A 27720-nucleotide genomic window follows, 5' to 3' on the forward strand; every position below is an offset into this window, starting at 1 on the left:
AGAGTTGCCCTTTAATCTACTTAGCTAGCCAATGAGAGACTTGGAATTTCAAAATCAATGCCAAATTCGGCTCTCATAGTTCAGTTTTTTAGTTTTAACCGCCTTGCGCCAAGCTGAAGTCAGTGCTCTTGGTTCATTGCTGCGAAAAGAAACATTTTATATTTCGCCTGGATAAAGCCCTTCAGTTAAAAGTCAATGGGAGCTCGTTTCTTAGTCACAGACAGCAATGGAGATGTGGCAAGTAAAAAGGTAATGTGATTTCAAATTTATGCAAGTCCGAAGATACCCTGCGAGCAGAGTCTCCTTCGATCTTCCTAGATAAGTCGACTTATCTAGGAAGATCGAAGAAGACTCTGCTCACAGGGTAGTCGGAAGACAACGTCTTCAGAATAGATTACTCACTTGAATTTCAGTCTTTACTGCTTCCTCAAAATTCTCAGCTAACGAATACCTTGCAAATCTTTTATTCAAAGGAGGATGATAAGAAGATCATGACAGAATTTACTTCAGTTGACCGCCTGAAATAGATAAGCAAAATATCTGCCCCGTCGACTAAAGACAAATGAACACAGGCAAAATCTCGAAGACTTGCTTCACCGAAACAGCATGACCGGTATGTATTGCTTATTTTTAAACAGAACTCTAAATCGTTTTTAAAATTATCTTTTTGCAAATAAATAGACTCGTTTTGAGACAACCCCACGCACTCGCGTGGCCCTTTAAAGTTTTCTAAATGTTCAGTACAGTTGCATAGATTTTCCGGTCTTCGGATGACCATCTTAATTGCAATATTGTACTGCTGTTACAGAGCTATCATACGCTATTACAAAGCTTTTTTTTAAATGTAGCTTTGAGTCGCGCGTTGCTCACGATGACCACGCACACGCGTGCGTGCGTGTTCCCCACAGGCGTATCGCTGAAAGACTGTAATTTTTCGTGCGTTAACCAGTGAACTTAAAAACGAAATATTTTAGTTTATTTCAGAAATGTCACCAAATTTGAACGACTGAGGGAATAAACAACTTTGAATGAAGCTCGGCGAGTACCCATATTTTCATTACAATCAAGACAAGTCCTGATCCGGCGGATGAGTTACCGTCAACGAGCCACTGCTTGGAATAGGATCTTTTTTTGCTTTCTAGTAGAAAAACGTGGCTTGTAGAACAATGAAGGGCACTGGTACTTTTAGATCATATGCTCCGCTTCAATCATTAGCCAAAGAAAGAAAGTTACATGTACAGTGGGTGAGGAGTTGACTCTTCACTGGCAAGATCTTACAATTATTATATCATTGAATCTCACGAAATTCTTAATTCCCTATGTATTTGACAAAGGGGTTTTTGGCAGGAAAGGCACTTATACCTTAAGGGTTTAATTTAATCTAAGTACTGTATCACTATTGATCCTGGAGTTACTTGAATTTTTTCTGCTTAAGGATGTTTCTGTTTTACAATCATATGCCAGTGTACAAAGTCTTGTTTTGCAGTCTTGTGAGAGACATGCAGTATTCCAGTTTAAATTTGCTATAGTTTAGGAAGCAGGGCTGATTGTTTAATCATTCCTTGTTCTGCTTTAAATACTTGTATTAAGAAACATAAGCATTTTTTACTTGCAATGTTGTATGATTATCTTTTTTATGAAGTTAGTGGTCAACTATGTTGTTGTTGTTGTTTGTAGAGAACGGTTAACATAACCATTAAAAATGTTGCTGAAGACTATTATTGTGAGGTTAATATAATTCATTATTATCAGTTAAAACGACCGTTTTCTTCTAACCCATATGGAATGGTTAAAGCTACCACCTCTTGACTATTTTAAATGGGTTACCACAGATTCATCGCTAGTACCCAAAAAACTGGTTTACCATGACCACAAAAAATGGTTATTATAACTTATCTGTATGGGTTGAAACATATTTATCTTTTTATTTCGGTTATAACAACTAAAAATTTAAAGTTAGTTTAACCAAAAAGTAGAGCTTATGACAAACAAGTCATAAGAAGTGGCGTGGGCTGTGGTAGAAACAACCATTTTTAAGGGTTAATATATAACCCATAAAGAAAAGTTATTTCAACGGGAATAAAAAATGGTTAACCTGAACTATATTTTTTTGGTTACTATAACCTAATAAAATACGGTTACCTGGGATTCAAACCTTAACCATTTTTTTGAGGTCACTATAACTGGTCAGTTTTTACAGTGAGCGAATAGGTGATAGCTTCGGTTGTTATTGGAGAGAGAAATTCTGTGGAAGAGTCAAGCAAAGTGGGTTTCTGCACTGGGAAAAACAGCGCGAAAATCGGCCAGAAATTTGTCCAAACTATTTTTTAAAATATGTATTAAATGTTACCAATATCTCTTAAACTATAGAAGATAATGAGTTGAGACTTTTACTATTGTATTTTCATCGAGTCATTGTCTCAAATTCTCCATTTTTTAGATTAGTACTGCGCATGACCTAAAAACCCCATTATGTGACGTCATCAGTTGTGACGTCACAAAAATGAAATTTGAGGATTCAAATCGGACAAGTTCTTCAATTTTGTTTGCACTGTATTTCTACAAAGTATCACATTTTCAGGTTACGTACTTTTGAAGGAGAAACGTTTGGGAGTTTTGATTTTTTAATTGGCCACTAGAGGGTCACGTGACTGGTAACCATAGACGCTTAATCCAAAATATTGCTGGAATCAAGTATAGTTATTTGTATCAATTTCAGAAATATGCCTTTAAAGGAAACGTTACAGCCCTAAGAAGTCCAAAAATTTGTGAGCCCTTCACGCCCCCAAGGAATCTTTTGGCCGCTCAGCTTGAAAAAATACCCAGCGTCGCGCGCGCCGATTAAGGAGTCGCCTCTCTTAAGTTAACGTTTTCAGGTATGATGTATACAGTAACGTTATGAAAGGGCACCCAAGTCCCACGTGGCTAAGGAAATATCAGGAAGAGGACGAAGAAGAAGCCGTGAAAAGGGCAATCAAGAGGCGGAGATTTTCGTTTCATAAATATTTTACAACTATTTCCTACTTATTTTTTTCAATTACTTTACTTTACATTTTCATACCTTTTACATACATTTTATTTTGTTGTGTTTTGAGGTAAAAGTACGATAACATGCCCGCTGGTAGCTAAGCTAATCTAGGCGGGTCATGTTTACAGGAAATAAATACAACTATATACAGCTAAAAGCCATTTTTGTATGGATTATCACGTGCGTAGACTTTCATGGAAAAATTAAAACCAAAGGTTGCAGAAATTGCAAACGGTACTACCTGAAATCGTAACATCTCTCGTCTGCCTTTATTGTGTTTCGGCTTTTAAAATGTAATTTGAAATTCTTAACGAAAAGTAGTTTCTAGGCTATGGTCGCGCGTGGGTGAACATGTTACATGCGAGCGAATTAGGAAAAGGGGAAGAAGGCGAGTGGAGAAGGAAAGTGCCTTTTTGTCTCGTTTCTCGCCAATTTTCTTCCATGGTCTTCCGCTCTCTTCAGTCCCGCCAAGCAGCTCCAAGTCATCGGCCGACTCTTTCTTGCAGACCTATTACCACAGGGATGAACTTGTTTTTCTCTGTCCAATAATTCATTTGTTCCAAGCTTTTTTTTTACCATAACATTTTACTAAATTTTTCGAACATTCATAAGTACACTACAAGACACAGTATTAAGGCTGGTTCTCAGAAGCAGAAGACCTAAACCACTCACAAGACGTGAAAACGTGTTTGAGATTAGTTTATCCTTCTGATTCTGCTTCCGACTCCGACAATCTGGTATTCACTTAACAAACGACGGGATCGTAAGCGGAGTCGGAAGGAAATGAAACTTTCCGATTCTTCCGGCTCCGATTCCGTCGCGCTTATAACCGCGCTTAATGACTCCGATTTTCTATTTTCACAAGACCATAGGCGCTCTTACGACTCCGTTTACAATTTTGACTCCGACTCCGGCGCAGGGCACCCATGGAGACCATCGCTTTGAGGTGATTGGGCCAGCCTGTAGAAATAAAGTTTTACTTTACTTTACTTTTGACCGACTAAAAGGGGTTGTCTGCAGTTTAGCTTAGGGGTCACTCGCTATCACGCCGCTTATATACAAACTGCAAGCCAGTTAAGTAATAATATCAAGATGAAAAATATCAGATGAAACACCGAGAAGAGATTTGAAAATACGACGCGCAAGGGAGTATTTAAGACGAACTTCGAAGTGGTTCATCAGGTGATGAAACACTCTGTCGAATGCTTGATATTACTTCTCAAACAAACTGATTTTAGAAGGAGAAATTGAGGATGCAAAAATGACCAGTTTTTCTTCTGATTTCCAAACGCTCATTAAACATTTATCTCTTTTGTATTTTCTTTATGAATTATTAATGAATTTGAGAATGTAGTTTTGAAACAAGATGAACGTGAATAAGAACCTACCTGCACGAGAAGGGACGGATGATTAGAGCTATAATCACCAGGAAACATATAAAAAGAAAAACCAGGGCGACAATTCCGCAAGTCCTCCAATATTTTAACTCTGTTGGTGAAAAATAATTTTGAATAGTTATTAAGAACTGTAAAACCTGTGGGTGTCATCATCCTTGATATTACTCATTCAACATAATGGCTGTTTGTGAAACCAGTTGGCTATTTACAAATTACGCGTCGCCGAAGATCTGCCGAAAATTTGATCTCGGAAAAACCGAGAACAAATCCAGCTGGTGGCCAGAGCGGGACTCGGAGCCGGGACCGTCGGAATACGAGTCCAACGCCACGATCGTCCGTTAAGTAAAAAAATTAGGGAACTTAAGATAGAGACGTTTTCGGGGTGACGGCAACTTCAAACGACGTGATATCATCATTTGTTGGATATTGCGCATGCTCTTGCTCACCACCTTGCCGTCGTGGTCCCGTCGGCTACGTGAAACTGGTCTGCTTGGCGTTGTGGCGAAAACGTGGGTATTTAACTTGCATTTCAATCAGGTTTGTTGCGTTTAGCAACCAAAATTTTGCAGATTGTCGTCCTTAAATTGTCCTTGTTTTCTTTGAGGCACATTTCAAGCTCGATTTCCAAGCTCTGTTATCTAAACTTACATCTTTGAATGTTTCTATGTTTTCATGTCACAGGGTCAAGATCCCACTTGGCAAACAGCCAACCGTAAGTGAGCTTGACATGGACAAAATTGTTCTAAGAGCCAAATAAAAGTATCCATCCAAAAAATATGAACTCCGATATTTTAATTGTATGTTTTTAGTTCGCTCTTTTCGTTAGAATATCGCATAAATGAAACGCATTGAAAATTATATAGAATAGTAGGTAATACCATGTACTATCGTGAGAATACTGAAATACAGTTGTTGCCGTTGTTGTTGTTGTTGCATGCAAGTATTTCCCTGGAATTATTTCAATACCAAACTAAGAATACGGTTCCTTGGTAGCATTTTAATGTTCCTGGAATTTGCAAGGCTTCGGCAAGCCTGTGGAGATCATTTTTTTTTCCAACACGAAATTCTGCCTTGCACTCAGCTGCATCCCGCATGTTTTTTAGCGTGAACGGATCGTAACTGTCCCGATGAAAATCGGGATTTTTGGACTCATAATTTTCCGACAAAACGAGAAACTCTCCATCCGATAGATGTTGTCTGCATAGCAAATATTTATTCTCTTAATTCTTCAGGTGAAGCCATATTTTCCTCTTCGGTATTCTTCTAATTCAAGGCGCCGTCCTTCTGAGTTCACGGCGATCTTAATGTTCAATTTTTGACGGGAAGCGACGGCTGCCTCAGTTCCAGGCTTTCTCTGCCAGTCCGGTCGCCCTCGCCCCGAAAACGTCTCCATCTTAAGTTCCCTATTATTGGAGGAACGACGGCAAACAAAGCCGCCAGCACAGCTGTTTTTGTTGTGCAAAGCTTGAGAAAATAGTTGGACATTTTTAGAAGGCTGGCGACGATGAAAAATAAAGTAGGTAAATTACTACGTTAAGATAACAAGAAGCCATCTGAGGCATGTTGACTGCCTTTTGGAAAATATCTGCAAGATATAACATACTGTGAAAGGTTTGAACCCAGGAGTCATTTCATAAGTAGGTTGAGTATGATCGTCCGGGTGGACGTACAGTAGTCCTGAGTAGGACTGTTGATGTTGGCAGGGACTTACGTTTCGAAAACCTGTGCAGTAGTTGTGATAATTATGAAGACTTATGCAGTTCACATGGAAGTGTTACATGTATGTACAAAGAAAATTTTGGTTGTTGGTGCACGAGGCTTTTAAACATTGAAAAAAACAACTTGTACGAGGGCTTCAAAAGGAAAACGTTCTTTTAAACAACCAAGAAACTGTTAGACACCAATTTATAGAACTGTACAGAAATAATGCTAAAAAACACACACGGCGACTGGGATCGTTATTTATACAAAAGTAAAAAAGTCTGTGAAAATAAGAATCAACAAACTACTATAACAACACTTGTTGATTTTCATACCTGTCTCCATGCGGTCATCACCCCTTTGCAGAGCAGACTGTGGCTGACAATTGCTGGCTAGCTCTGTGGATGTTGTGTTTGTCGATTCTGTGACTGAGTTTTGTTCGCTTACGCTGCTAACTTCCACTGTACTGGCTGTAGATGTGTGTGCAGCTTGTGTAAAAGGTGCCTGAGTAGTGATTCTGGTTGGTGGTATTGCTGATGACATGAATGATGATGATGATGAAGTTGTTGTTGTTGGCAGAACTGTTGTAGGAAGGGCTGTTGTTGGAGTTGGATTATCACGACATTTCAGGACACCCACATCTTCCTCTGGGCAGTCTTCATCTGGAAAAATTGTTTTAAAGAATTTATTTACAGTCGACTCTCTCTTAACGGACACTTCTTAAGATGGACCCCTCAATAAAACAGACACACAGAGTTGGTCCCTGCCTTTTTTTCGTCCCTTTACTTGACTCTCAGTAAGATAGATTACTAACAACCCCTAACCCTAACCGGACAACCTTCTTAACCCATTCGCCCCTCAAACGCATGTATAACCGCCCGTGCAGACCAGAAGGGTTGCACCACTTGTTACACCATCGGTCTTAACGGTCGAGGAAAACTTTGTCTTCTTATTTGTGCAGGAGGAAAAGATCCTTCAGACCATGCCAGAATGAACACAATTCAATCAAGTAGACCGCCGAAAAGTTCAAACACCATGAAAAGTTGACCCAAAAATTCTAACAAAGATCTTGTTCCATTACCCACCCGCACTTCCTTCCGCCAAATCTTATAATCCTAAAAGCTTTTCTTTGAAGTGTTCCACCAGAATGAGAAAGGCTAGTAAATGCCCAGCAAATAACAAGAAAATGGGCAAAGAAGCGGAAAGAAGAGGGAAGGAGAGAAAGCAAAAGGTAAAAGTCGAGACTGCTATGTCACTTTTAAACACAAAAACTCTTCCAAAATTTTGCTTTCTACACATGCCCAAACTTCAGAGGCTGATATTTTAAATCTGTAACAAAAGGCTGCAAAGTGCAAAAACTTTAAATGGCATTATGGGACGTTTTGGCAGTCTACAGCCAGACTGTGACCACAAAACAGTTAAACTAGCTTCAAAAGCAGTTACTGGGGCATCAACTTCACCTTGAAGTTTTTTCTTCAAAGCCTTTTACATGTAGTTAATATAATAATAATAATATTATTATTAACATGGCATGTACGTGTACAGTATGTGTACACTGTACTTCAACACTTCTTTTAATTACACTGTAGTAACTGAACATTACCTGTATAAGTTAGATTACTTTTTTTGCAGACATAGACTTCAATTTTCATGAATACTCCGTTTTTTGTGTCATTGCAGTGACCTTCACTAGGGTCATTGAGGTGTGTCTGTGTGCCATCAGATGTCCCTACAATAGATAAACAATAAGGAAACATACAAAATAATTTTTGACTTGACATGGAGATGATTTTGAAGAATATCCTTTTATGTAATATACTTGTAGCGTAATAAAACTTAGTAAGTTAATCAAGAGAGCAATCTTATAGAAAAAGAGGCCCAGAAGTAACTAATAATAAGAAATATTTTCACACAAATACTACAGTAAAATCATTGGTGTTTGGACTGGGGCTCAAATGATGTTGGACTGGGCATCAAAATTTTACAAGATGAGTACATAAAACTCAACATCACTGATCATGCATTAATTTTTTATGTGATACAGAGAAACAGAACTTGGTTCGTTTAACTCTCACGGAGTCACCACTGTGGAAACGTTAAGGTAAATGCGACGCTTCATCACTTACCACTTAAATAACACTTCTTCCCCCCCTCCAAACTTCAGCCCATAATTTGGGTCCCTCAGTCATGTAAAATTGACTTTCTATCACTTATCAATAAAATAATACTTCTTTCCATCTTTAAACTTCAGCGAATTTGGGTCTGCTGTAAATTCGGCAAATACCACAGGAAAATATTTCAATGCTGTTGGATCATCGCATCTGAATAAAAGTTTGCTAGTATTGCTTAATGATGTATTACATTGGTCAAACACACTTCTGTCATAAGCAATCCAAAGATTTTCATACATGGTTGCAGATTGAGGTGCTGTTGAAGATTTTTGTAATACAGTGGCTGTGTTTGGACATATGAAGAAGACTTTAGATTGCAGTCGGACTTTAAGAGTCATGTATCCTGTGCTACAACTTTGGCTCTTGTCTCTGAATCTATGGAAAGATTGAAGTGAAAAATCAGTTTTGTGTTAACATGTAGATGTATTACTAATAATCTGCAATACGGTACGGTATCGCAGTATCGCTGCAGTATGTGGTGGTGGTGGAGGGAAACTCGGAAAACAATAGAAATGTGGCGGTGGTGGTGGTGGAGGGAAAACAAGATTGAGGAGGGAAAATAATAACATTGTGGAGGAGGAGGAGGGAAATAAAAACGAAAAGGGAGAGGGGTAAGTAAAACATTGTGCGCAGTTTAAAAAGAAAAAGGATGGCTAGCCTTCTTTGACTATTTTAATAGAATCTTTAATATATTAATTAAATTGGAATTATTTTAATTAAGGGTCATAAAGTTGATTTCTTGTCTTAAGAAACGTGTCTGGTTTTATTGCTGGCAATTATTAGTCGTGTGTTTCAATTGATCCTTGTTAACTTATTAATTGTTTTTTGGGGGTGTGTTTTTATAATAATACGTCAAGATGCTCCCTTGGGTTTTTTACTGCAGAGCTAATTTGTATGCAACGTTGGGTTTGTGGACTCGAAAATTACTTGACTAACGGCCCGTGAAACGCTGAGACTTAAATAGTTTTTCATTTCCTCGAGATAGATAGGAGATAACGGTTCTGTAATAGTCAGACAAAATCGAAATAGAGAGTTTTCAGCTCCACGTTATGTATATGTGCGTGTGTTTTGTTTATATATCCGAGTTTTAGCGCTAAATAAGGTATAGAAAGCCGTTTCTCGCGTTGCTAGGAGATCGCTTCTCTTATTCCTATTTTCCTTTTATAGACGGTCTGAAATCTGGGCTCAAGTTACTTAACGGACGAGCCAGAACAAGCCTATTGTGCCTATTGTAGTAGAGAGACGCTCATTAGTAAACCTATCCACTTCATTCTACAGTATATGGAGGAAGGCACTTAATTAGTGTGGAGGAACGCACTTTTTCTCTAGGTTATAACAATGGGTGACGTGATAGACTATCCCTAAACCATCCTTTCCTATCCACCAAAACGGTTAAGTTTCCACATAGTAGACTACTCAGGACAAGCTCTACCTCTGTTTCAGCTCCTGTTAAATAATGTAACAATGCTTTTTTGCTCCTGTAGGCTTTTAAGGCAAAACCTTATTACAGCTGTATTATTTTACAGGAGCTCTTTTTTTTGCCTTCAGACTGGATTCTTTACAGGATTACAAACGCACATCTCAATATATCTGCACTTAAGTCGCAACAGCTTCCATAAAAATTTGTTATATATGTTACAGGTCAGATTTGATTTCAGATTAAATTTGATTTAACCTAGGTTGATTGGAAAAAATCTATTGAAGATTGAGGTTAATAAAATATCGCAGGATCTCTATAAATTTTGGGTCCACAACCTTCGCTGTTAAAGTTCGAGACATCACTTCGCTCTTCATGACAGATTTTGAAAGAATTTTGTAAGCTTTAGCTTGCCCCAAAGTGAACGGGTTTAGACATGGATTATTCTTGTCAGTTACTCCTATTTTTGTAAATATCGAATATCTAATATCCTTTTATTTAGCATGACAAAAGCCACTTTTGTAGGAACTTATGGAATCAATAAATTTGAAACCTTTAAGTCAAGAGCATGGAATAAACTTTCCGTTCGAGAAAAATTAAAATGGTTGAAGATCAAAGCAAACATGCTTTAATACAGAGTTGAGAATTAGTTCTGTTCGGGAGGAAACCTATGAATTAGAGCTTGGGCAATACTCACGTCGGGTTTATGATAAATGAGACAGACAGTATAAACCGTCGCAGCATATTTACTTAAATACACACTACAAATCATTACTTACAAATGATTCTGAGGATCCCAGAAAATGGAGTCGTAAATAATGTTGCTAGAAACGCAGACCATGTTGATGAGGAGGCCAAAAACAGATAGTAAGACTTTCCGCATGGTAGATCGATAGACGTTTCCACTCAAACCTTGAAGTTCTATGACAGCATCAGTTGAGCTAATTCATATGTTGCTATCGAGTCTATCGTTCTTGTTTTTACTTTAACTCCACAGGAAAAAGGGTTGAATAAAGTGCAAAACCACAACCTGTAATTGGAAACGAAATATTTATGTCCTCTCTCATTGAATGTTTACCTACTAATATAAAAAAATCATTTCTCATGTATCACCAGGCTTAAAATTTACCAGCAGCTTGAAAATCATCGCAAAGAATTATTTTCAACTGAACTGCACTGGGAAATTTTCTGTTGCATAACTTCATACGATTACAATTTCCAAAAAGAGACTTGGTCACGTGACATCGCCCAAATCGAAGATGGCGGGGAGAGATTTAAGTATCTCTCATTGCGCTGATTTTGTGTTTCTTTCCATCTCTACTCTCTTCTGAATTGGTCTTGTTTTTCACTGAGCCTAAATTGAATGCTTCTTTTCAGAGGAGACGTTTAAGAAAATCGCGGGAATGAGCAAGGTACGATAGCTATAGCGACCACTTGTTTTCAGTAGGCGAATGACCTCTCCAAATGCCACAACAAGAAGTCTTTTTACTCGAGTCCTTCGCAGTCGTACAACAACCAACAAGCAATCACTTTCAGTGTAACTTTGAATTTAAGGCGAATTGCCAGTCCGATCCGATCCGAGCAATCCTATCCGGGTTTTGTTAACGGCCCAGAAATTGGCGTCATTCATATCTAAAAAACACACAACTCCTACTATCCAGATTCTTTTTCCCCTTAAAATATATCTTTTGTGTAGCCATAGTGAGTACAAAGCACAAATAAAAAAGGGGGGGTCATCCATTGTTATGCGCACTAGGTGATGCGCAATGTAAAACCAGGGAATTACTTGGGAACACAAATACCATATCACTTTGCTTCATGGAGGATACATAGGGCCATTACCATAGATCACTGATTCTGTGAGCTAGAATAATTCGGTAAACTGATATAATTTTTCGCCCGAAATTACAGGAAGCGAATCAGCACGTGACGAAGCCAATTTCCCTGCGTTGTTCGGCACTTTTGAAACGAAAACAAAAACGTCTGGTCGCTGGTAAAAGGTTAACAAACGAGCCCTTGTCTTATATTGACTTGATGCGAAAGCATTGTCAATTAATAAATGTAGATGTACATGTCTGTTCAGTCTGTTCTGTTTGACTTCCGCTACAGTCAAGTTTAAATACCGTAAAATTCTGAAAATAAGCCCGGGACTTATATTTTTCAAAGACCTTTTTTTGAGGGGCTTATTTTTGGAGGGGCTTATATTCGGAGGGGCTTACCTACGAAGGGGATTTTGTGTTTCAAAATCAGTTGGGCTAGCCTTATAGTTGGAAGTAAATTTACCGTTTTTGCTTTGTTTTACTTTGTATTTGAGGACAATTATCCAAGTACAAGCCCCCGGGGGACTTATATTTAGAGGGGCGATTTAACGGCGCGTTTTTTGCGTTACCGGTTTGGGGGGCTTATATTTGGAGGGGCTTATACATGGAGGGGCTTACTTTCGGAATTTTACGGTATCTCGTCGAAAAATGACCTGCGATGAAATAGTCTTGGAGAAACCTATGGTTAACATGTTTTTTTTTTTTTTCTGCGTGTTTTGGTTTATAGAAAGTCCCTGTTATAATCAGTAAAATGTTGCAATGCGTCTAGAAGAGTCAATAGGTTTCAAATTGTAAATAGTGCAAATTATGCAACAAAAACAAACATATTTTATAATTGACAAGATGTCATTCTTACAAAACTACACAGACACAATTGGGCAAAATTTCAGATAAGCAACCTGTCGTTAGTCATTTCCTTTTTTTTAGTTCGGCTAAAAGTGAAACTTTTACTCGTCAAAGTGTAAGATGAGAGGTGCACGAACATGAAAGCATTGACGAGCGGTGTGAATTTCTGTACATGCGAAGAAATAAATTGTTTTCTCGAAATCCTTTCGACTGATGAATTTTCAAAAATCTTAACTCAAATCGTAATTCAAGAGTCGAGACTCCGAGCAGTACTGTATAGCTTTAGATAAACGACATGGCGTGCTTTTGCGCATGCTGAAAGCGTGATTGTGCTACTTCACTACTTCGAACGCAGCTGTTGTTTAAAAACTTTAATAGGCTCTTTTGTTCTACTTGCTCACGCTTAATTGCCTCAAGCGTGTCCTCTGAAACAAAAGAAACTGATAATGAGGCAAGTTGGCTGGCTTGCTAAAGCGACGTGTTTCTTTTGTTTTTAAAGGGGAAGCGTGTCGTGAACGAGCTTTCACCTTCAGCATCAAAAAACTTTGGAGGTTCACATTTTTTTCGACAGGGGGGATGTTAACTCAGACAAAGTTTATGTTCATGTGTGTATGCTCTTTTTTACTTCCTATAGGATAATGTGCTACTTACAACGCAAGGAAATACTTCTAGAAGAATACCTTTAAAAAGAAGATGGAGGCTCTTCCCAGAAAAAGATGACGTCTTTCAAAGAGGACTTGTTTGCAGCTTATCATGGCACTGGGCTGTAGATGGGGACATTCTCCTCTGGAGGGTCACATCTTTTTGGACGTTAACTCGGATGTTAACTCATGCAAAGTTTATGTTCATTTGTGTATGCTCTTTTTTACTTCCTTTAGGAAAATGTGCTACTTACAACGCAAGGAAATGCTTCTAGAAGAATACCTTTAAAAAGGAGATGGAGGCTCTTCTCAGAAAAAGATGACGTCGTTCAAAGAGGACTTGTTTGCAGCTTACCGTGGCACTGGGCTGTAGATGAGGACATCGTATAATTTTCCGCTTCTTTGAAAAGAGGGTGTTCGTGAAGACGTCTCTGAAAGACTTAGGTTGATCAGTCGATATTCGATCAATCACCCTCTAAAGAATCCTTCCCTCTACGTGAAATTATTTGAATGTTTGGTTGAGAATTGTTGCATTGGACCAATCACACAGCAAGGTTTTATTTGCATCACTACTCTACTTACACTGCGACTGATTATCCTTCATATTTGTACATTTATTTTTTCATTAGAAGTAGCATGAACATCTGCACGTTTCCATGGGCGTAGTTTGAGGTTTTGAAGGTGTACGCTAGGAAAGAAAGGTTGGACCTCCGAAGGGGGCATGCTCCTCCAAAATTGTTTTTTTTTTTTTAATTTAGGGGCTCAGAAATACCATTTCCTGCAATTTCCGCAGGACATTTTTTCATTAAATAAATACGAAGGAAAATGCATTAATTAGTTCTTTAATTTACATCTCTGCTGTTATCGGTAAGGCGCAATGTTTACGGAAAAAATGTAAAACAGTGACGCCATCCAGGAGGTTACAAGCAGAGGACGAGATGTCTACCCTTCAGAGGGGTAAAAACACCAATATGATGCGCAAGATTTATCAATCATCCCGATCATTAAAGATAAAAATCATTTCAGGGAATAAAATATTTTTTTTTCTAGATTTCAGCTGTAAAAAGCAATTGCCAGATATTTTTGATCAGCACTTTCGCTATGCCTGTGATGTTCATTCATACAATACAAAATACGCTTCAAAGGCCAATTGCTATAAAGAACATTTAATTATGGCTATTAAATGCTGGCAAACGAACTGCATCGACCATGGCTGTTAAATAGTGGCAGGAATTATCTGTTCAACTTGAACATGTAAAACACTTCAATTTAAAACAATTAAGTAAAACAATTTTTATTAGTAAAGCAAATCCACTGTCAGAGTTAATAATCGCATACAACATCTTACGTAGCTATTATACTCTTTGGCTGCAGTTTGTGTGTGTGCGTATTTGGATGCTATGCACCTGGTTTCTAAGGAATTTAACTTATTTTGAAAAAAGTCCTGTTCGAATGACTTTGCTTCATTTACAGCTTTGACACTTAGACATCTAATCAGCGTCATCTTATCTTTACTTACATAATTTAACAACAAAAAGGCCCGCACGAAGCAAGCAATTTTGCTTATCTACAGACGAATAAATGGCTTACAGCTGTTTCGGATATCATAAACGTCTTTGGAGTTTGGGTTTTTCTGCGACGTCAATCAAGTAGTGGTGTCCCAGCAGAATCATACCCTTTTCTGGGGCTGCTAAAGTGGGGAGCAAAAAAATAATTAATGACTCATGAATAAAATGCACGGGAAACGTCTTGATTTTTAATATGCGGGCATGTTAAATGTCTACTTTTCAAAACAAAACAAAAGAATCACGTAGCATTTTCAGGCAATTACTAGTTTAGATTGAATGTTTGTATTGTAGTTCTTGACTAGCAAGTTGTAGTGGCTAATAATCACTTTAGTCTGGTCTCGTCTTTGGTACGAAATTAAAATGTAGTCATTGCGTGGTTTTAGCTAGCGTTTTCAAATGCAAAAAGTGCAAGTATAAGACTCTTAGTTCGCCTCTTATGTTAAGTAGATGCTTAGGAAGAAATGGCTCATGCCAAAAATAAAAGGGGCGTAAAGCTTTTTTTCTTTTTTCAAGACACCGTAAGTCTGCATGTTTAGGTAAGTACTAGTTTAAAACGAATGAAATTCTTTATACTTTTAAGTAGTAGGTTATAATAATAATAATAATAAAATGATAATAAATTCTTTATTCATCAAAGATAAAAATACATATATTTTGTTACCAGTAAGTGTAAGAAATTTTAAAAAGGTAAAAACTAAAACTTAAAAAATCTAGTATATTACATAGCTAATTAATATTCATACTTTAAAACTAAACGGTTAACAAAAGAGTTTTTAAAACGCCTAGTGTTAATCTTAGGTTTAAAGCAAGTTTCTTTCCTAAGATTGTAACTGGACGGTTTAACACGAGCCATAATAAAGAAAAGTTGATGTCCTTTAGCATTAGAAACTTTGCTGAAAATATTACGGTCTTGTCTCTCTAAGAAATCATAAACACTTAATACATGCTTAGACGTATATTTATTTTTAAAACAGCGGTCTAAGAAACATTGTACAGGTGTAAGATCGACTTCAGAAGCGGCGTAGACAGATAATGCGTAATAAATATTAGGTAGAACTATTGTATTAAAGAGGTCTATTTCTGACTGATTTTACCTCTCCTTGCGCAGCGTTCTAAGGAATCTACTTCTTGACAGCTTGGTATCATCCCAATAGCTGAAAAGAGATCGCAGTTGCCTCTCTTTTTGATCGTCAACTCTTTACATTTGCTTGGATTGCAAGACATTCCATTTGTATTCGTCCAATCTAAAAACTGTGACTCTTATCGTACCTTTGTGATAGCATACATGACATCTCCCTTTTTTTTTTTTTTAACAATCAGCAAAGAAACTACTGTGACAAGCTGTAAACAGCTGCATGCAAAAAATAAAAAGAAAGCTTAATCATAGAAAGCAAATGAATTCATTGTCAACATCTTAAACTTAACAGTTCATAAAAGTTCACAGTTTATAGTCTTTCAGGTATTTGGGTTGCTTAACCACCCGACCTGACCGGGTACGAATTTCTGCTGGTGGACCATGATCTGTAGTTGCTCCTGCTCTACAAGGTCTGCTTTGGATACCAGTTGGAGTAGGAAGAGTGGCTTTCTGAGGTTTTGCGATCTGTGTTGGATCAGTCTCTTTGTTCTTTGCTTGTGAAACTGTCATGCGAAGATGACGTCGATTTCTTGGGTAGAATTTACCATTAGGTGTCTGAACGATGTACGACCTTGGTGTGTGATGCTTGTTTACGACTGTAGCTTGGATCCATTCATTCTCATGATGCATAGACACCTTGTCACCTGGAGTTAAGGGGGGAACTCTTTCCCACTGTGTTGGTCATAATAGAACTTCTCTCTCTTCTTTCTTTTTTGAAAGTGCTGCTGAATTTCTTGTGATCTTTGGGGTTTAAGCAATTCAAGCTTTGTTGGTAGGGAAGATTTCAATCTTCTACCCATGAGCAGCTGAGCAGGTGAAAGGTTTATACCATCCAAAGGAGTGTTTCTATAGTTCAGCAATGCCTTGTAAGGATCTTGTGCTTTCTTGAGGAGATTCTTGATGGTCTGAACTGCCCTTTCAGCTTCACCATTTGCTTGAGGGAAGTGAGGACTTGATGTGGTATGGACAAAACCATAGCTCTTGGTGAAATCAGTAAATGCGGAACTGGCATATTGAGGCCCATTATCACTGATAAGCTCATCAGGTATCCCATACCGAGAAAATTGACTCTTCAGGTGACAGATGATATTGTTCATTAGGTGATGATTAACTTTGTCGAATGCTTGATATTATGATATTCTCAAACAAAATGATTTTAGAAGGAGAAATTAAGGATGCAAAAATGACCAGTTTTTCATCTGATTTCCAGACGCTCATTAAAAATTTATTTCTTTTGTATTTTCTTTATGAATTATTAATGAGTTTGAGAATTGAGTTTTCAAACAAGATGAACGTGAATAAGAACCTACCTGCACGAGAAGGGACGGATGATTAGAGCTATAATCACCAGGAAACATATAAAAAGCAAAACCAGGGCGACAATTCCGCAAGTCCTCCAATATTTTAACTCTGTTGGTGGAAAATAATTTTGAATAGTTAAGAACTGTAAAACCTGTGGGTGTCATCATCCCTGATATTATTAATTCAACATAATGGCTGTTTGTGAAACCAGTTGGCTATTTACAAATTACGCGTGGCCGAAGATCTGCCGAAAATTTGAACTCGGGAAAACCGAGAACAAATCCAGCTGGTGGCCAGAGCGGAACTCGGAGCCGGGACCGTCGGAATACGAGTCCAACACCATGATCGTCCGTTAAGTAAAAAAATTATTGGAGGCACGACGTCAAACAAAGCCACCAGCATAGCTGTTTTTGTTGTGCAAAGCTTGAGAAAATAGTTGGACATTTTTGGACGGCTGGCGACGACGAAAAATAAAGTAGGTAAATTACTACGTTAAGATAACAAGAAGCCATCTGAGGCACGTTGACTGCTTTTGGGAAAATATCTGCAAGATATAACATACTGTGAAAGGTTTGAACCCAGGAGTCATTTCATAAGTATATTGAGTATGATCGTCCGGGTGAACGTACAGTAGTCCTGAAAAGGACTGTTGTTGTTGGCAGGGACTTACGTTTCGACAACCTGTGCAGTAGTTATGATAATTATGAAGACTTATGCAGTTCACATGGAAGTGTTACATGTATGTACAAAGAAAATTTTGGTTGTTGATGCACGAGGCTTTTAAACATTGAAAAAAGCAACTTGTACGAGGGCTTCAAAAGGAAAACGTTCTTTTAAACAACCAAGAAACTGTTAGACACCAATTTATAGAACTGTACGGAAATAATGCTCAAAAACACACACGGCGATTGGGATCGTTATTTATACAAAAGTAAAAAAGTCTGTGAAAATAAGAATCAACAGACTGCTATAATAACACTTGCTGATTTTCATACCTGTCTCCATGTGGTCATCACACCTTTGCAGAGTAGACTGTGGCGAAGTTGTTGTTGTTGGATTTGTTTGAGTTGGATCACGACATTTCAGGACGCCCACATCTTCTTCTGGACAGTCTTCGTCTGGAAAAATTGTTTTAAAGAATTTATTTACAGTCGACTCTCTCTTAACGGACACTTTTTAAGATGGACACCTCAATAAAACACAGACACCTAGAGTTGGTCCCTGCCTTTTTTTCGTCCCTTTACTTGACTCTCAATAACATAGATTACTAACATCGGAAAAAAGCTCATGACCCTCCGGATAACCTTCTTAACCCATTCGCCCCTCAACCGCATGTAACCGTCCGTGCAGACCAACGAGGGTTGTACCACTTTTTATACCATCAGTCTTAATGGACGACGGACAAAAAGATCCTTCAGACCATGCCAGAATGAGAAAAATTCAATCAAGAAAACTGGAGAAAAGTTCAAACACCATGAAAATTTGACCCAAAAATTCTAACAAAAATCTTGTTCCACTACCCACCCGCACTTCCTTCCACCAAATCCTATAATCCTAAAAGCTTTTCCGTAGAAGTGTTCCACCAGAATGAGAAAGCCTAGTAAATGCCCAGCATATGACAAGAAACTGGGCGAAGAAGCGGAAAGAAGAGGGAAGGAGAGAAAGCAAAAGGTAAAAGTCGAGACTGCTGTGTCACTTTTAAACACAAAAACTCTTCCAAAATTTTGTTTTCTACGCATGCCCAAACTTCAGAGGCTGATATTTTAAATCTGTAACAAAAGGCCGCAAAGTGCAAAAACTTTAAATGGCATTATGGGACGTTTTGGCAGTCTATAGCCAGACTGTGACCACAAAACAGTTCAACTAGCTTCAAAAGCAGTTACTGGGGCATCAACTTCACCTTGACGTTTTTTCTTCAAAGCTTTTTACATGTAGTTAACATGGCATGTACGTGTACAGTATGTGTACACTGTACTTCAACACTTCTTTTAATTACACTGTAGTAATTGAACATTACCTGTATAAGTTAGATTACTTTTTTTGCAGACATAGACTTCAATTTTCATAAATATTCCGTTTTTTCTGTCATTGCAGTGACCTCCACTAAGGTCATTGAGGTGTGCCTGTGTGCCATCAGATGTCCCTACAATAGATAAACAATGAGGAAACATATAAAACAATTGCTGACTTGACATGGAGATGATTTTGAAGAATATCCTTTTATGTAATACACATGTAGCGTAATAAAACCTAGTTAGTAAGTTAGTCAAGAGAGCAATCTTATATAAACGAGGCCCAGAAGTAACTATAAATAACAAGAATTTTCACACAAATACTACAGTAAAATCATTGGTGTTTGGACTGGGACTCAAATGACTTTGGACTGGGCATCAAAATTTTACATGATAAGTGCATAAAACTCACTGATCATGCATTAATTTTTTATGTGATATAGAGAAACAGAACTTGGTTCGTTTAACTCTCAGGGGGTCACCACTGTGGAAACTTCAAGGTAAGTGCGACTCTTCATCACTTTCCACTAAAATGACACTTCTTCCTCCCTCCAAACCTCAGCCGATAATTTGGGTCCCTCAGTCCTGTAATATTGACTTTCTATCACTTACCAATAAAATAATACTTCTTTCCATCTTTAAACTTCAGCAAATTTGGGTCTGCTGTAAATTCGGCAAATACCACAGGAAAATATTTCAATGCTGTTGGATCATTGCATCGGAATAAAAGTTTGCTAGTATTGCCTAATGATGTATTACATTGGTCAAACACACTTCTGTCATAAGCAATCCAAAGGTTTTCATACATGGTTGCAGATTGAGGTGCTGTTAAAGTTTTTTGTAACACAGTGGCTGTGTTTGGACATATGAAGAAGACTTTAGATTGCAGTCGGACTTTAAGAGTCATGTATCCTGTGCTACAACTTTGGCTCTTCTTTCTGAATCTATGGAAATATTGAAGTAAAAAATCAGTTTTGTGTTAACATGTAGATCTATTACTAATAATCTGCAATACGGTACGGTATCGCAGTATCGCTGCAGTATGTGGCGGTGGTGGTGGTGGTGGAGGGAAACTCGGAAGACAATAGAAATGTGGCGGTGGTGGTGGTGGAGGGAAAACAAGATTGAGGAGGGAAAATAATAACATTGTGGAAGAGGAGGAGGGAAATAAAAACGAAAAGGGAGAGGGGTAAGTAAAACATTGTGCGTAGTGTAAAAAAAAGGATGGCTTGCCTTCTTTGACTATTTTAATAGAATCTTTAATATATTAATTAAATATTTTTGAAATTATTTCAATTAAGGGTCATAAAGTTGATTGTTTGTCTTAAGAAACGTGTCTGGTTTTATTGCTGGCAATTATTAGTCGCGTGTTTCAATTGATCCTTTTTAAGTTATTAATTGCTTTTTGGGGGTGTGTTTTTATAATAATACGTCAAGATGCTCCCTTGGGTTTTCTACTGCAGAGCTAATTTGTATGCAACGGTGGGCTTGTGGACAGCATAATTACCTGACTAACAGCGCGTGAAACGCTGAGACTTAATTAGTTTTTCATTTCCTCGAGATAGAAAGGAGATAACGGTTCTGTAATAGTCAGACAAAATTGAAATAGAGAGTTTTCAGCTCCACTCTGTGCATTTGTGCGTGTGTTTTGTTTATATATCCGAGTTTTAGCGCTAAATAAGACGACGTAAACTAAATTGAAATAAAGACTTTTCAAAATCACTTTCTGCATGTGTTTTGTTTATATATCTTAGTTTTAGCGCTAAATAAGATATAGGAAGCCGTTTCTTGCATTGCTAGGAGATCGCTTCTTTTATTCCTATTTTTCTTTTAATAGACGGTCTGAAATCTGGGCTCAAGTTACTTAACGGACAAGCCAGAGCAAGCCTATTGTGCCTATTGTAGTAGAGAGACGCTCATTAGTAAACCTATCCACTTCATTCTACAGTATATGGAGGAAGGCACTTAATTAGTGTGGAGGAACGCACTTTTTCTCTAGGTTATAACAATGGGTGACGTCATAGACTATCCCTAAACCATCCTTACCTATCCACCAAAACGGTTAAGTTTCAACATAGTATACTATTATGGACAAGCTCTAGCTCTGTTTCAGCTCCTGTTAAATAATGTAGGCTTTTAAGGCAAAACCTGTTTATAGCTGTATTATTTTACAAGTTAGAGCTCTTTTTTTTGTACTCAGACTGGATTCTTCACAGGATCATAAAGGCACATCTCAAAATATCTGCATATTAGTCGCAGCAGCAGTTATGTTACAGGCCAGATTTGATTTCAGGTTAAATTTGATTTAACCTACAGATTGATTGGAAAAAAATCTATTGAAGCCGGGGGATTGAGGTTAATAAAATACCGCAGGATCTCTATTAATTTTGGGTGCATGCCCTTCTCTGTTGAAGTTCGAGACATCACTTCATGACAGATTTTTAAACAATTTTGTAAGCTTTAGCTTGCCCCAAGGTGAACGGGTTTAGACATGGATTATTCTTGTCAGTTACTCCTACTTTTGTAAATATCGAATATCTAATATCCTTTTATTTAGCTTGATAAAAGCCACTTTTGTAGGAATATGGAATCAATAAACTTGAAACCTTTAAGTCAAGAGCACGGAATGAACTTTCCGTTCGAGAAAAATTAAAATGGTTGAAGATCAAAGTAAACATGCTTTAATACAGAGTTGAGAATTAGTTCCGTTCGGGAGGAAACCTATCAATTAGAGCTTGGGCAATACTCACGTCGGGTTTATAATAAATGAGACAGACAGTATATTTACTTGAATACACACTACAAATCTTTACTTACAAAGGATTCTGAGGATTCCAGAAAATGGAGTCGTAAATACTGCTGCTAGAAACGCAGACCATGTTGATGAGAAGGCCAAAAACAGAAAGTAAGACTTTCCGCATGGTAGATCGATCGACGTTTACACGCAAACCTTGAAGTTCTATAACAGCATCAGCTCAGCTAATTCATATGTTGCTATCGAGCTTTTCGTTCTTGTTTTTACTTTAACTCCACAGGAAAATGGTTTGAATAAAGTGCAAAACCACAACCTGTAATTTGGAAACGAAATATTTATTAAGAAGTCTTCTCTCATTGAATGTTTACCTACTAATATAAAAAATCGTTTCTCATGTATCACCAGGCTTAAAATTCACCAGCAGCTTGAAAATCATCGCAAAGAATTATTTTCAATGTGAACTGCACTGGGAAATTTTATGTTGCATAACTTCATACGTTTCCAATTTCCAAAAGGAGGCTTGGTCACGTGACATCGCCCGAATCGAAGATGGCGGGGAGAGATGTGAGTATCTCTCATTGCGCTGATTTTGTGTTTCTTTCCATCTCTACTCTCTTCTGAATTGGTCTTGTTTTTCACTGAGCCTAAATGGAATGCTTCTTTTCGGAGGAGACGTTTAAGAAAATCACGGGAATGAGCAAGGTACGATAGCTATAGCGAACACTCGTTTTCAATAAGCGAATGACCTCTCCAAATGCCAGCACAAGAAGCCTTTTCACTCCTTTCTACTTTAGCCGAGTCCTTCTCAGTCGTACAACAACCAACATGCAATCACTTTCAGTGTAACTTTGAATTTAAGGCGAATATCAGTCCGATCCGATCCGAGCAATCCGATCCGGGTTTTGTTAACGGCTCAGAACTTGGCTTCATTCATAGCTAAAAAAAAAACACAACTTCTACTATCCAGATTCTTTCTCCGCTTAAAATATATCTTTTGTGTAGCCATAGTGAGTACAAAGCACAAATAAAAAAAGGGGGGTCATCGTTTTCGTTTCAGCACAAAATGACATTATAAAAGGACAATTTCGGCTGCAAATAATCATTTTTCGCCACTGTGGCGAGTTTTAAGACAAACAACTTTGATCAGGGTAGAGTTATCAAAATCACCATTAAAAGCATTTGGACTTCAAAAGGGGCCTTTGTTACCTCTTTTAAGGCGACAGGTGAAAACCACCGTCGACCTTTTGTCGCAATGTTATGCGCACTAGGTGATGCGCAATGTAAAACCAGGGAATTACTTAGGAACACAAATACCATAACACTTTGCTCCATGGATACATAGAGCCATTACCATAGATCACTGATTCTGTGAGCCAGAATAATTCGGTAAACTGATATAACTTTTACCCCGAAATTACAAGAAGCGAATTAGCACTTGACGAAGCCAATTTCCTTGCGTTGTTCGGCACTTTTGAAACGAAAACAAAAACGTTTGGTCGCTGGTAAAAGGTTAACAAACAAGCCCTTGTCTTATATTGACTTGATGCGAAATCGTTGTCAGTTAATAAATGTAGATGTAGATGTCTGTTCAGTCTGTTCTGTTTGTCTACAGTCAAGTTTAAATACCGTAAAATTCCGAAAGTAAGCCCCGGGCCTTACATTTTTCAAAGGCCCTTTTTGAGGGGCTTATTTTTGGAGGGGCTTATCTACGGAGGGAAATTTGCGCTTCAAAATCAATTGGGCTAGCCTTATAGTTGGAAGTAAATTTACCGTTTTTGCTCTGTTTTACTTTGTATTTGAGGGCAATTATCCAAGTACAAGCCCCCGAGGGGCTTATATTTGGAGGGGCTATTTTCCGGAGGGTTTTTTGCGTTACCGGTTTGGGGAATTATATTTGGGGGGCTTATACATGGGAGGCTTACTTTCGGAATTTTACGGTATCTCGTCAGAAAATGACCTGCGATGAAATAGTCTTGGAGAAACCTATGGTTATCATGCTTTTTTTTTCTGCGTGTTTTGGTTTATAGAAAGTCCCTGTTTATAATTAGTACAAAATGTTGCAATGCGTGTAGAAGAGTCAAGAGGTTTCAAATTGCGTATGCAAATTTACTTTTATTTTCAAAACACTATTTCGAAGCGGTCAGTGTAAAACGCAGACTGCGGACTGCAGACTGCAGACTGCGGACCAGGGGTAAAATGCAGACTGAGTGTAAAATGCAGACTGCAGACTGAGAGTAAAACGCAGACTGGGGTAAAATGCAGAATAAAGACTGTAGACTTTTTTAAACATTTGTGCTCCTTCTTCTCCAAATCGGTAAAGTAGCTAGCCGGTATCAGTTATACACTTCGCTTCCTAGTTGAAGTGGATTGCACATTCGCCAGAAGTTTCAATGAACATCCGAACAGGTTAAGTCTGTGTACCTTGATTTGCAATACTTTCATAGAGGGTCATCCAAATTTCCTGCAGAACATCTTTCTTTGTTGTTGGAATGATTTACTCCCTTTTAATGGCCATAATTCTTCCTGTACAGTATTTTGGGTCAGCAGCTTCCATTTAAGCGTAAAAATCGTGGTGTTGTAACAATTCACGGTCCCTAGTCACGTACATCGAAAACTTCGCGTCTAAACTTGAAGCGTGAGGTCTCTCGGACGGAAAAAAGGTTCAAGATTGCGATTATATGTTTTTTGGTCGTCGACAACGTTCTAGAGAAGAAAGTCCTGAATGAATTTGTGAAAGCAGATGTATTCAAGTAAGTGTTCGTTTACATGTATTTGCGGGATTTTTTGACCCTTAAACCTTTCCACAACTACAGTTTATGCTCGGTCTGCATTTTACCCCAGTCTGCATTTTACTCTCAGTCTGCAGTCTGCATTTTACACTCAGTCTGCATTTTACACCTGGTCCGCAGTCTGCAGTCTGCAGTCCGCAGTCTGCGTTTTACACTGACCGATTTCGAAGTCAGAGTTTTATGTTTTGTTTTGAACGGTACGCTTGGAGATTTATTATATAAGCTATTCAGCTTTATCCATGTTATATACTTTGCGTTTATTATAGGAGGGCTCGCAAACATTATCATTTTGACAACTATTCCCGACTAAAAAAACGTCACGATCATATTTCTCCTTCGCCATCGCGATTAACACGACCTGACGCAAGTTATGCACCAAAAACAAACATATTTTATAATTGACAAGATGTCATTCATACAAAACTACACAGACACAATTGGGGAAAATTTCAGATAAGCAACCTGTCGTTAGTCATTTCCTTTTTTTTAATTCGGCTAAAAGTGAAACTTAAATTACTCGTCAAAGTGTAAGATGAGAGGTGCACGAACATGAAAGCACGGACGGGCGGTGTGAATTTCTGTACATGCGAAGAAATAAATTGTTTTCTCGAAATCCTTTCGACTGATGAAATTTTCAAAAATCTTAACTCAAATCGTAATTCAAGGGTCGAGACTCTGAGCAGTACTGTGGCTTTAGAAAACCGAGTGTCATGGCGTGCTTTTGCGCATGCTGAAAGCGTGATTGTGCTACTTCCAACGCAGCTGTTGTATAAAAACTTTAATAGCTCTTTTTAATAGCTCTTTTGTTCTACTCGCTCAGGCTTAATTGTCTCAAGCGTGTCCTCTGAAACAAAAGAAATTGATGATGAGGCAAGTTGGCTGTCGTGGTAAAGCGACGTGTTTCTTTTGTTTTTAAAGTGGAAGCGTGTCGTGAACGAGCTTTCACCTTCAGCATCAAAATCCTCTGGAGGGTCACATCTTTTTGGACGTTAACTCGGATGTTAACTCATGCAAAGTTTATGTTCATTTGTGTATGCTCTTTTTTACTTCCTTTAGGAAAATGTGCTACTTACAACGCAAGGAAATGCTTCTAGAAGAATACCTTTAAAAGGAGATGGAGGCTCTTCTCAGAAAAAGATGACGTCGTTCAAAGAGGACTTGTTTGCAGCTTACCGTGGCACTGGGCTGTAGATGAGGACATCGTATAATTTTCCGCTTCTTTCAAAAGAGGGTGTTCGTGAAGACGTCTCTGAAAGACTTAGGTTGATCAGTCGATAGTCGATCAATCACCCTCTAAAGAATCCTTCCCTCTACGTGAGATTATTTGAATATTTGGTTGAGAATTGTTGAATTGGACCAATCACACAGCAAGGCTTTATTTGAATCACTACTCTACTTACACTGCGACTCATTATCCTTCATGTTTGTGCATTAATTTTTTTATTAGAAGTAGCATGAACATCTGCACGTTTCCATGGGTGTAGCTTGAAGTTTTGAAGGTGTACAGTATGTTGCCTAGTATCCGGACGGTACCAGTATCCGGACACTTAAAACATAAACTCAATTTTTGAGGCGCCCTTTTCAGTTATCGGAAACGAAGTATTTCGAATGAAAGCTGAACATTTCGGCTTTAAGATGAAGGTTTTGGCAAGTTGAAAGCTTGCGAAACAGTCGCAGAAGACGCCGTTCAGTTCAGGTGAATAAACATTTCAGGGCTAATATTTACGCTGTTTACTGCGCAGTAAAATTAGTGCTGCTCACAAAAGGGTTGGTAATATGTCATATTTTCAAAGAAACGGTTTTATATTTAACGTGAAGATACTTAAAGAAGTCAGGTTCTCAGAAAGTTTATTAATTCTTCTTGAAATTCGATTTGTTTGGAATAACGGAGGTGCCCAGTATCCGGACAGTTTTTTCTATGCTGTACAGAATCGATCAATTAGCCGTGTACATTATCCGCATAAGATTTATTTCATATCTATAACTATAACTAAAGCTTAGGATATATGATATAGTCGTAAAATGGAATTCTACTCAACTCCGTACGGAAATTTTCTTCACTCATTCCGAGGCGACTTGATTTGGTGCGCGCCTCTTGTTTCGCGTGACTGCATTTTCTATATATAACCGAAAGCGTCGGAGTTGAATCTGGAATTCTCATACTTTCCCCAGTTGTGACTGCTAGAATGGGGTTGCAACGGTCTGAAAAATGTCACAAAGGGCTTGAGAGATGTGAAAGAAGGAGGAATTAGTGCTAGAAAAGCAGGCTTATTGTAGGGTCTGTAGGAACTGAGCATGAAGAAATCAACACTGCAGGTCAGAATAAATAGGAGAGTGACCTTTGACCGTCGCATTGAGGTCCCTTCGCCAAGCTTTTTTTTTTTTGAAATAAAAAATGAAGAAAAAAATTCGCTTGCAGATTGGGTAATTGAGCTAGCAAACCGCGGCTTCGGCATGGCCACGGATGCCTTCCTTACATGATCAGTGAAAAAGTTCCTGGACAAGGAAGTAAGAATTATGCTATTAAACAACCGCTCGCGTTCCCCACCATACCCCAGTCATTTGTTATGTTTTATTTCACGATGCAAGGTTATATTTTTGGAATCGATTGCGAGACTACTTAGCAAGTGGACTAAATAGATTTTCTCTGGGCCAAATTTCAGAGCTCTTGCGATCAACAAAGGAAAGTTATTGCAATGTTAAACTGAAGTGTCCGGATACTGGGCAACATACTGTACGGCTGTACGTTCAGAAAGCAAGGACCTCCGAAGGGAGCATGCTCCTTCAAAAATGTTTTTTTTAAATTTAGGGGCCTAGAAATACCATTTCCTGCAATTTTCCGCTCAGGCTTAATTGTCTCAAGCGTGTCCTCTGAAACAAAAGAAATTGATGATGAGGCAAGTTGGCTGTCGTGGTAAAGCGACGTGTTTCTTTTGTTCTTAATATGGAAGCGTGTCGTGAACGAGCTTTCACCTTCATCATCAAAATCCTCTGGAGGGTCACATCTTTTTGGACGTTAACTCGGATGTTAACTCATGCAAAGTTTATGTTCATTTGTGTATGCTCTTTTTTACTTCCTTTAGGAAAATGTGCTACTTACAACGCAAGGAAATACTTCAAGAAGAATACCTTTAAAAA

General features: G+C 38.2%; 1 protein-coding gene and 2 long non-coding RNA genes across 6 annotated transcripts in view; 1 reads left to right on the forward strand and 2 right to left on the reverse strand.

The window, feature by feature from the left end:
- The first annotated feature begins 83 nt into the window (after positions 1-83).
- LOC140929023 (uncharacterized) lies at positions 84-1718 on the forward strand. The gene is made up of 3 exons (XR_012164685.1): positions 84-249; positions 474-613; positions 985-1718. It is a non-coding gene; the product is annotated as an uncharacterized lncRNA (long non-coding RNA).
- A 2048-nt stretch (positions 1719-3766) lies between these two features.
- On the reverse strand, positions 3767-6819 carry LOC140927202 (uncharacterized). The gene is made up of 3 exons (XR_012164542.1): positions 6462-6819; positions 4417-4516; positions 3767-3988 (listed from the first exon to the last, which is right to left on the reverse strand). It is a non-coding gene; the product is annotated as an uncharacterized lncRNA (long non-coding RNA).
- A 7524-nt stretch (positions 6820-14343) lies between these two features.
- Positions 14344-27720, reverse strand: part of LOC140929024 (ephrin-B2-like) — a 13548-nt gene continuing 171 nt past the window's right edge. The window contains exons 1-7 of one of the 4 annotated variants that reach the window (XM_073378842.1): positions 27712-27720; positions 21856-22106; positions 19651-19982; positions 19044-19169; positions 18022-18144; positions 17035-17134; positions 14349-14708 (exon numbers count right to left, since the gene is read on the reverse strand). The exon at positions 27712-27720 is cut by the window's right edge and continues 171 nt beyond it. In XM_073378842.1, coding sequence (XP_073234943.1) covers positions 14663-14708; positions 17035-17134; positions 18022-18144; positions 19044-19169; positions 19651-19982; positions 21856-21959 — 831 coding nt within the window. In that variant the 5' untranslated portion in view covers positions 21960-22106; positions 27712-27720 and the 3' untranslated portion in view covers positions 14349-14662. Of the gene's footprint in view, positions 14712-17034; positions 17135-18021; positions 18145-19043; positions 19170-19650; positions 19983-21084; positions 21109-21855; positions 22107-25755; positions 25877-27711 lie in introns of those variants that run through there. The other 3 variants (XM_073378841.1, XM_073378843.1, XM_073378844.1) reach the window with 3 other exon arrangements.

The sequence above is a fragment of the Porites lutea genome, chromosome 2 (assembly GCF_958299795.1).
Source record: "Porites lutea chromosome 2, jaPorLute2.1, whole genome shotgun sequence".
In the NCBI taxonomy this organism is placed as follows: domain Eukaryota; kingdom Metazoa; phylum Cnidaria; class Anthozoa; order Scleractinia; family Poritidae; genus Porites; species Porites lutea.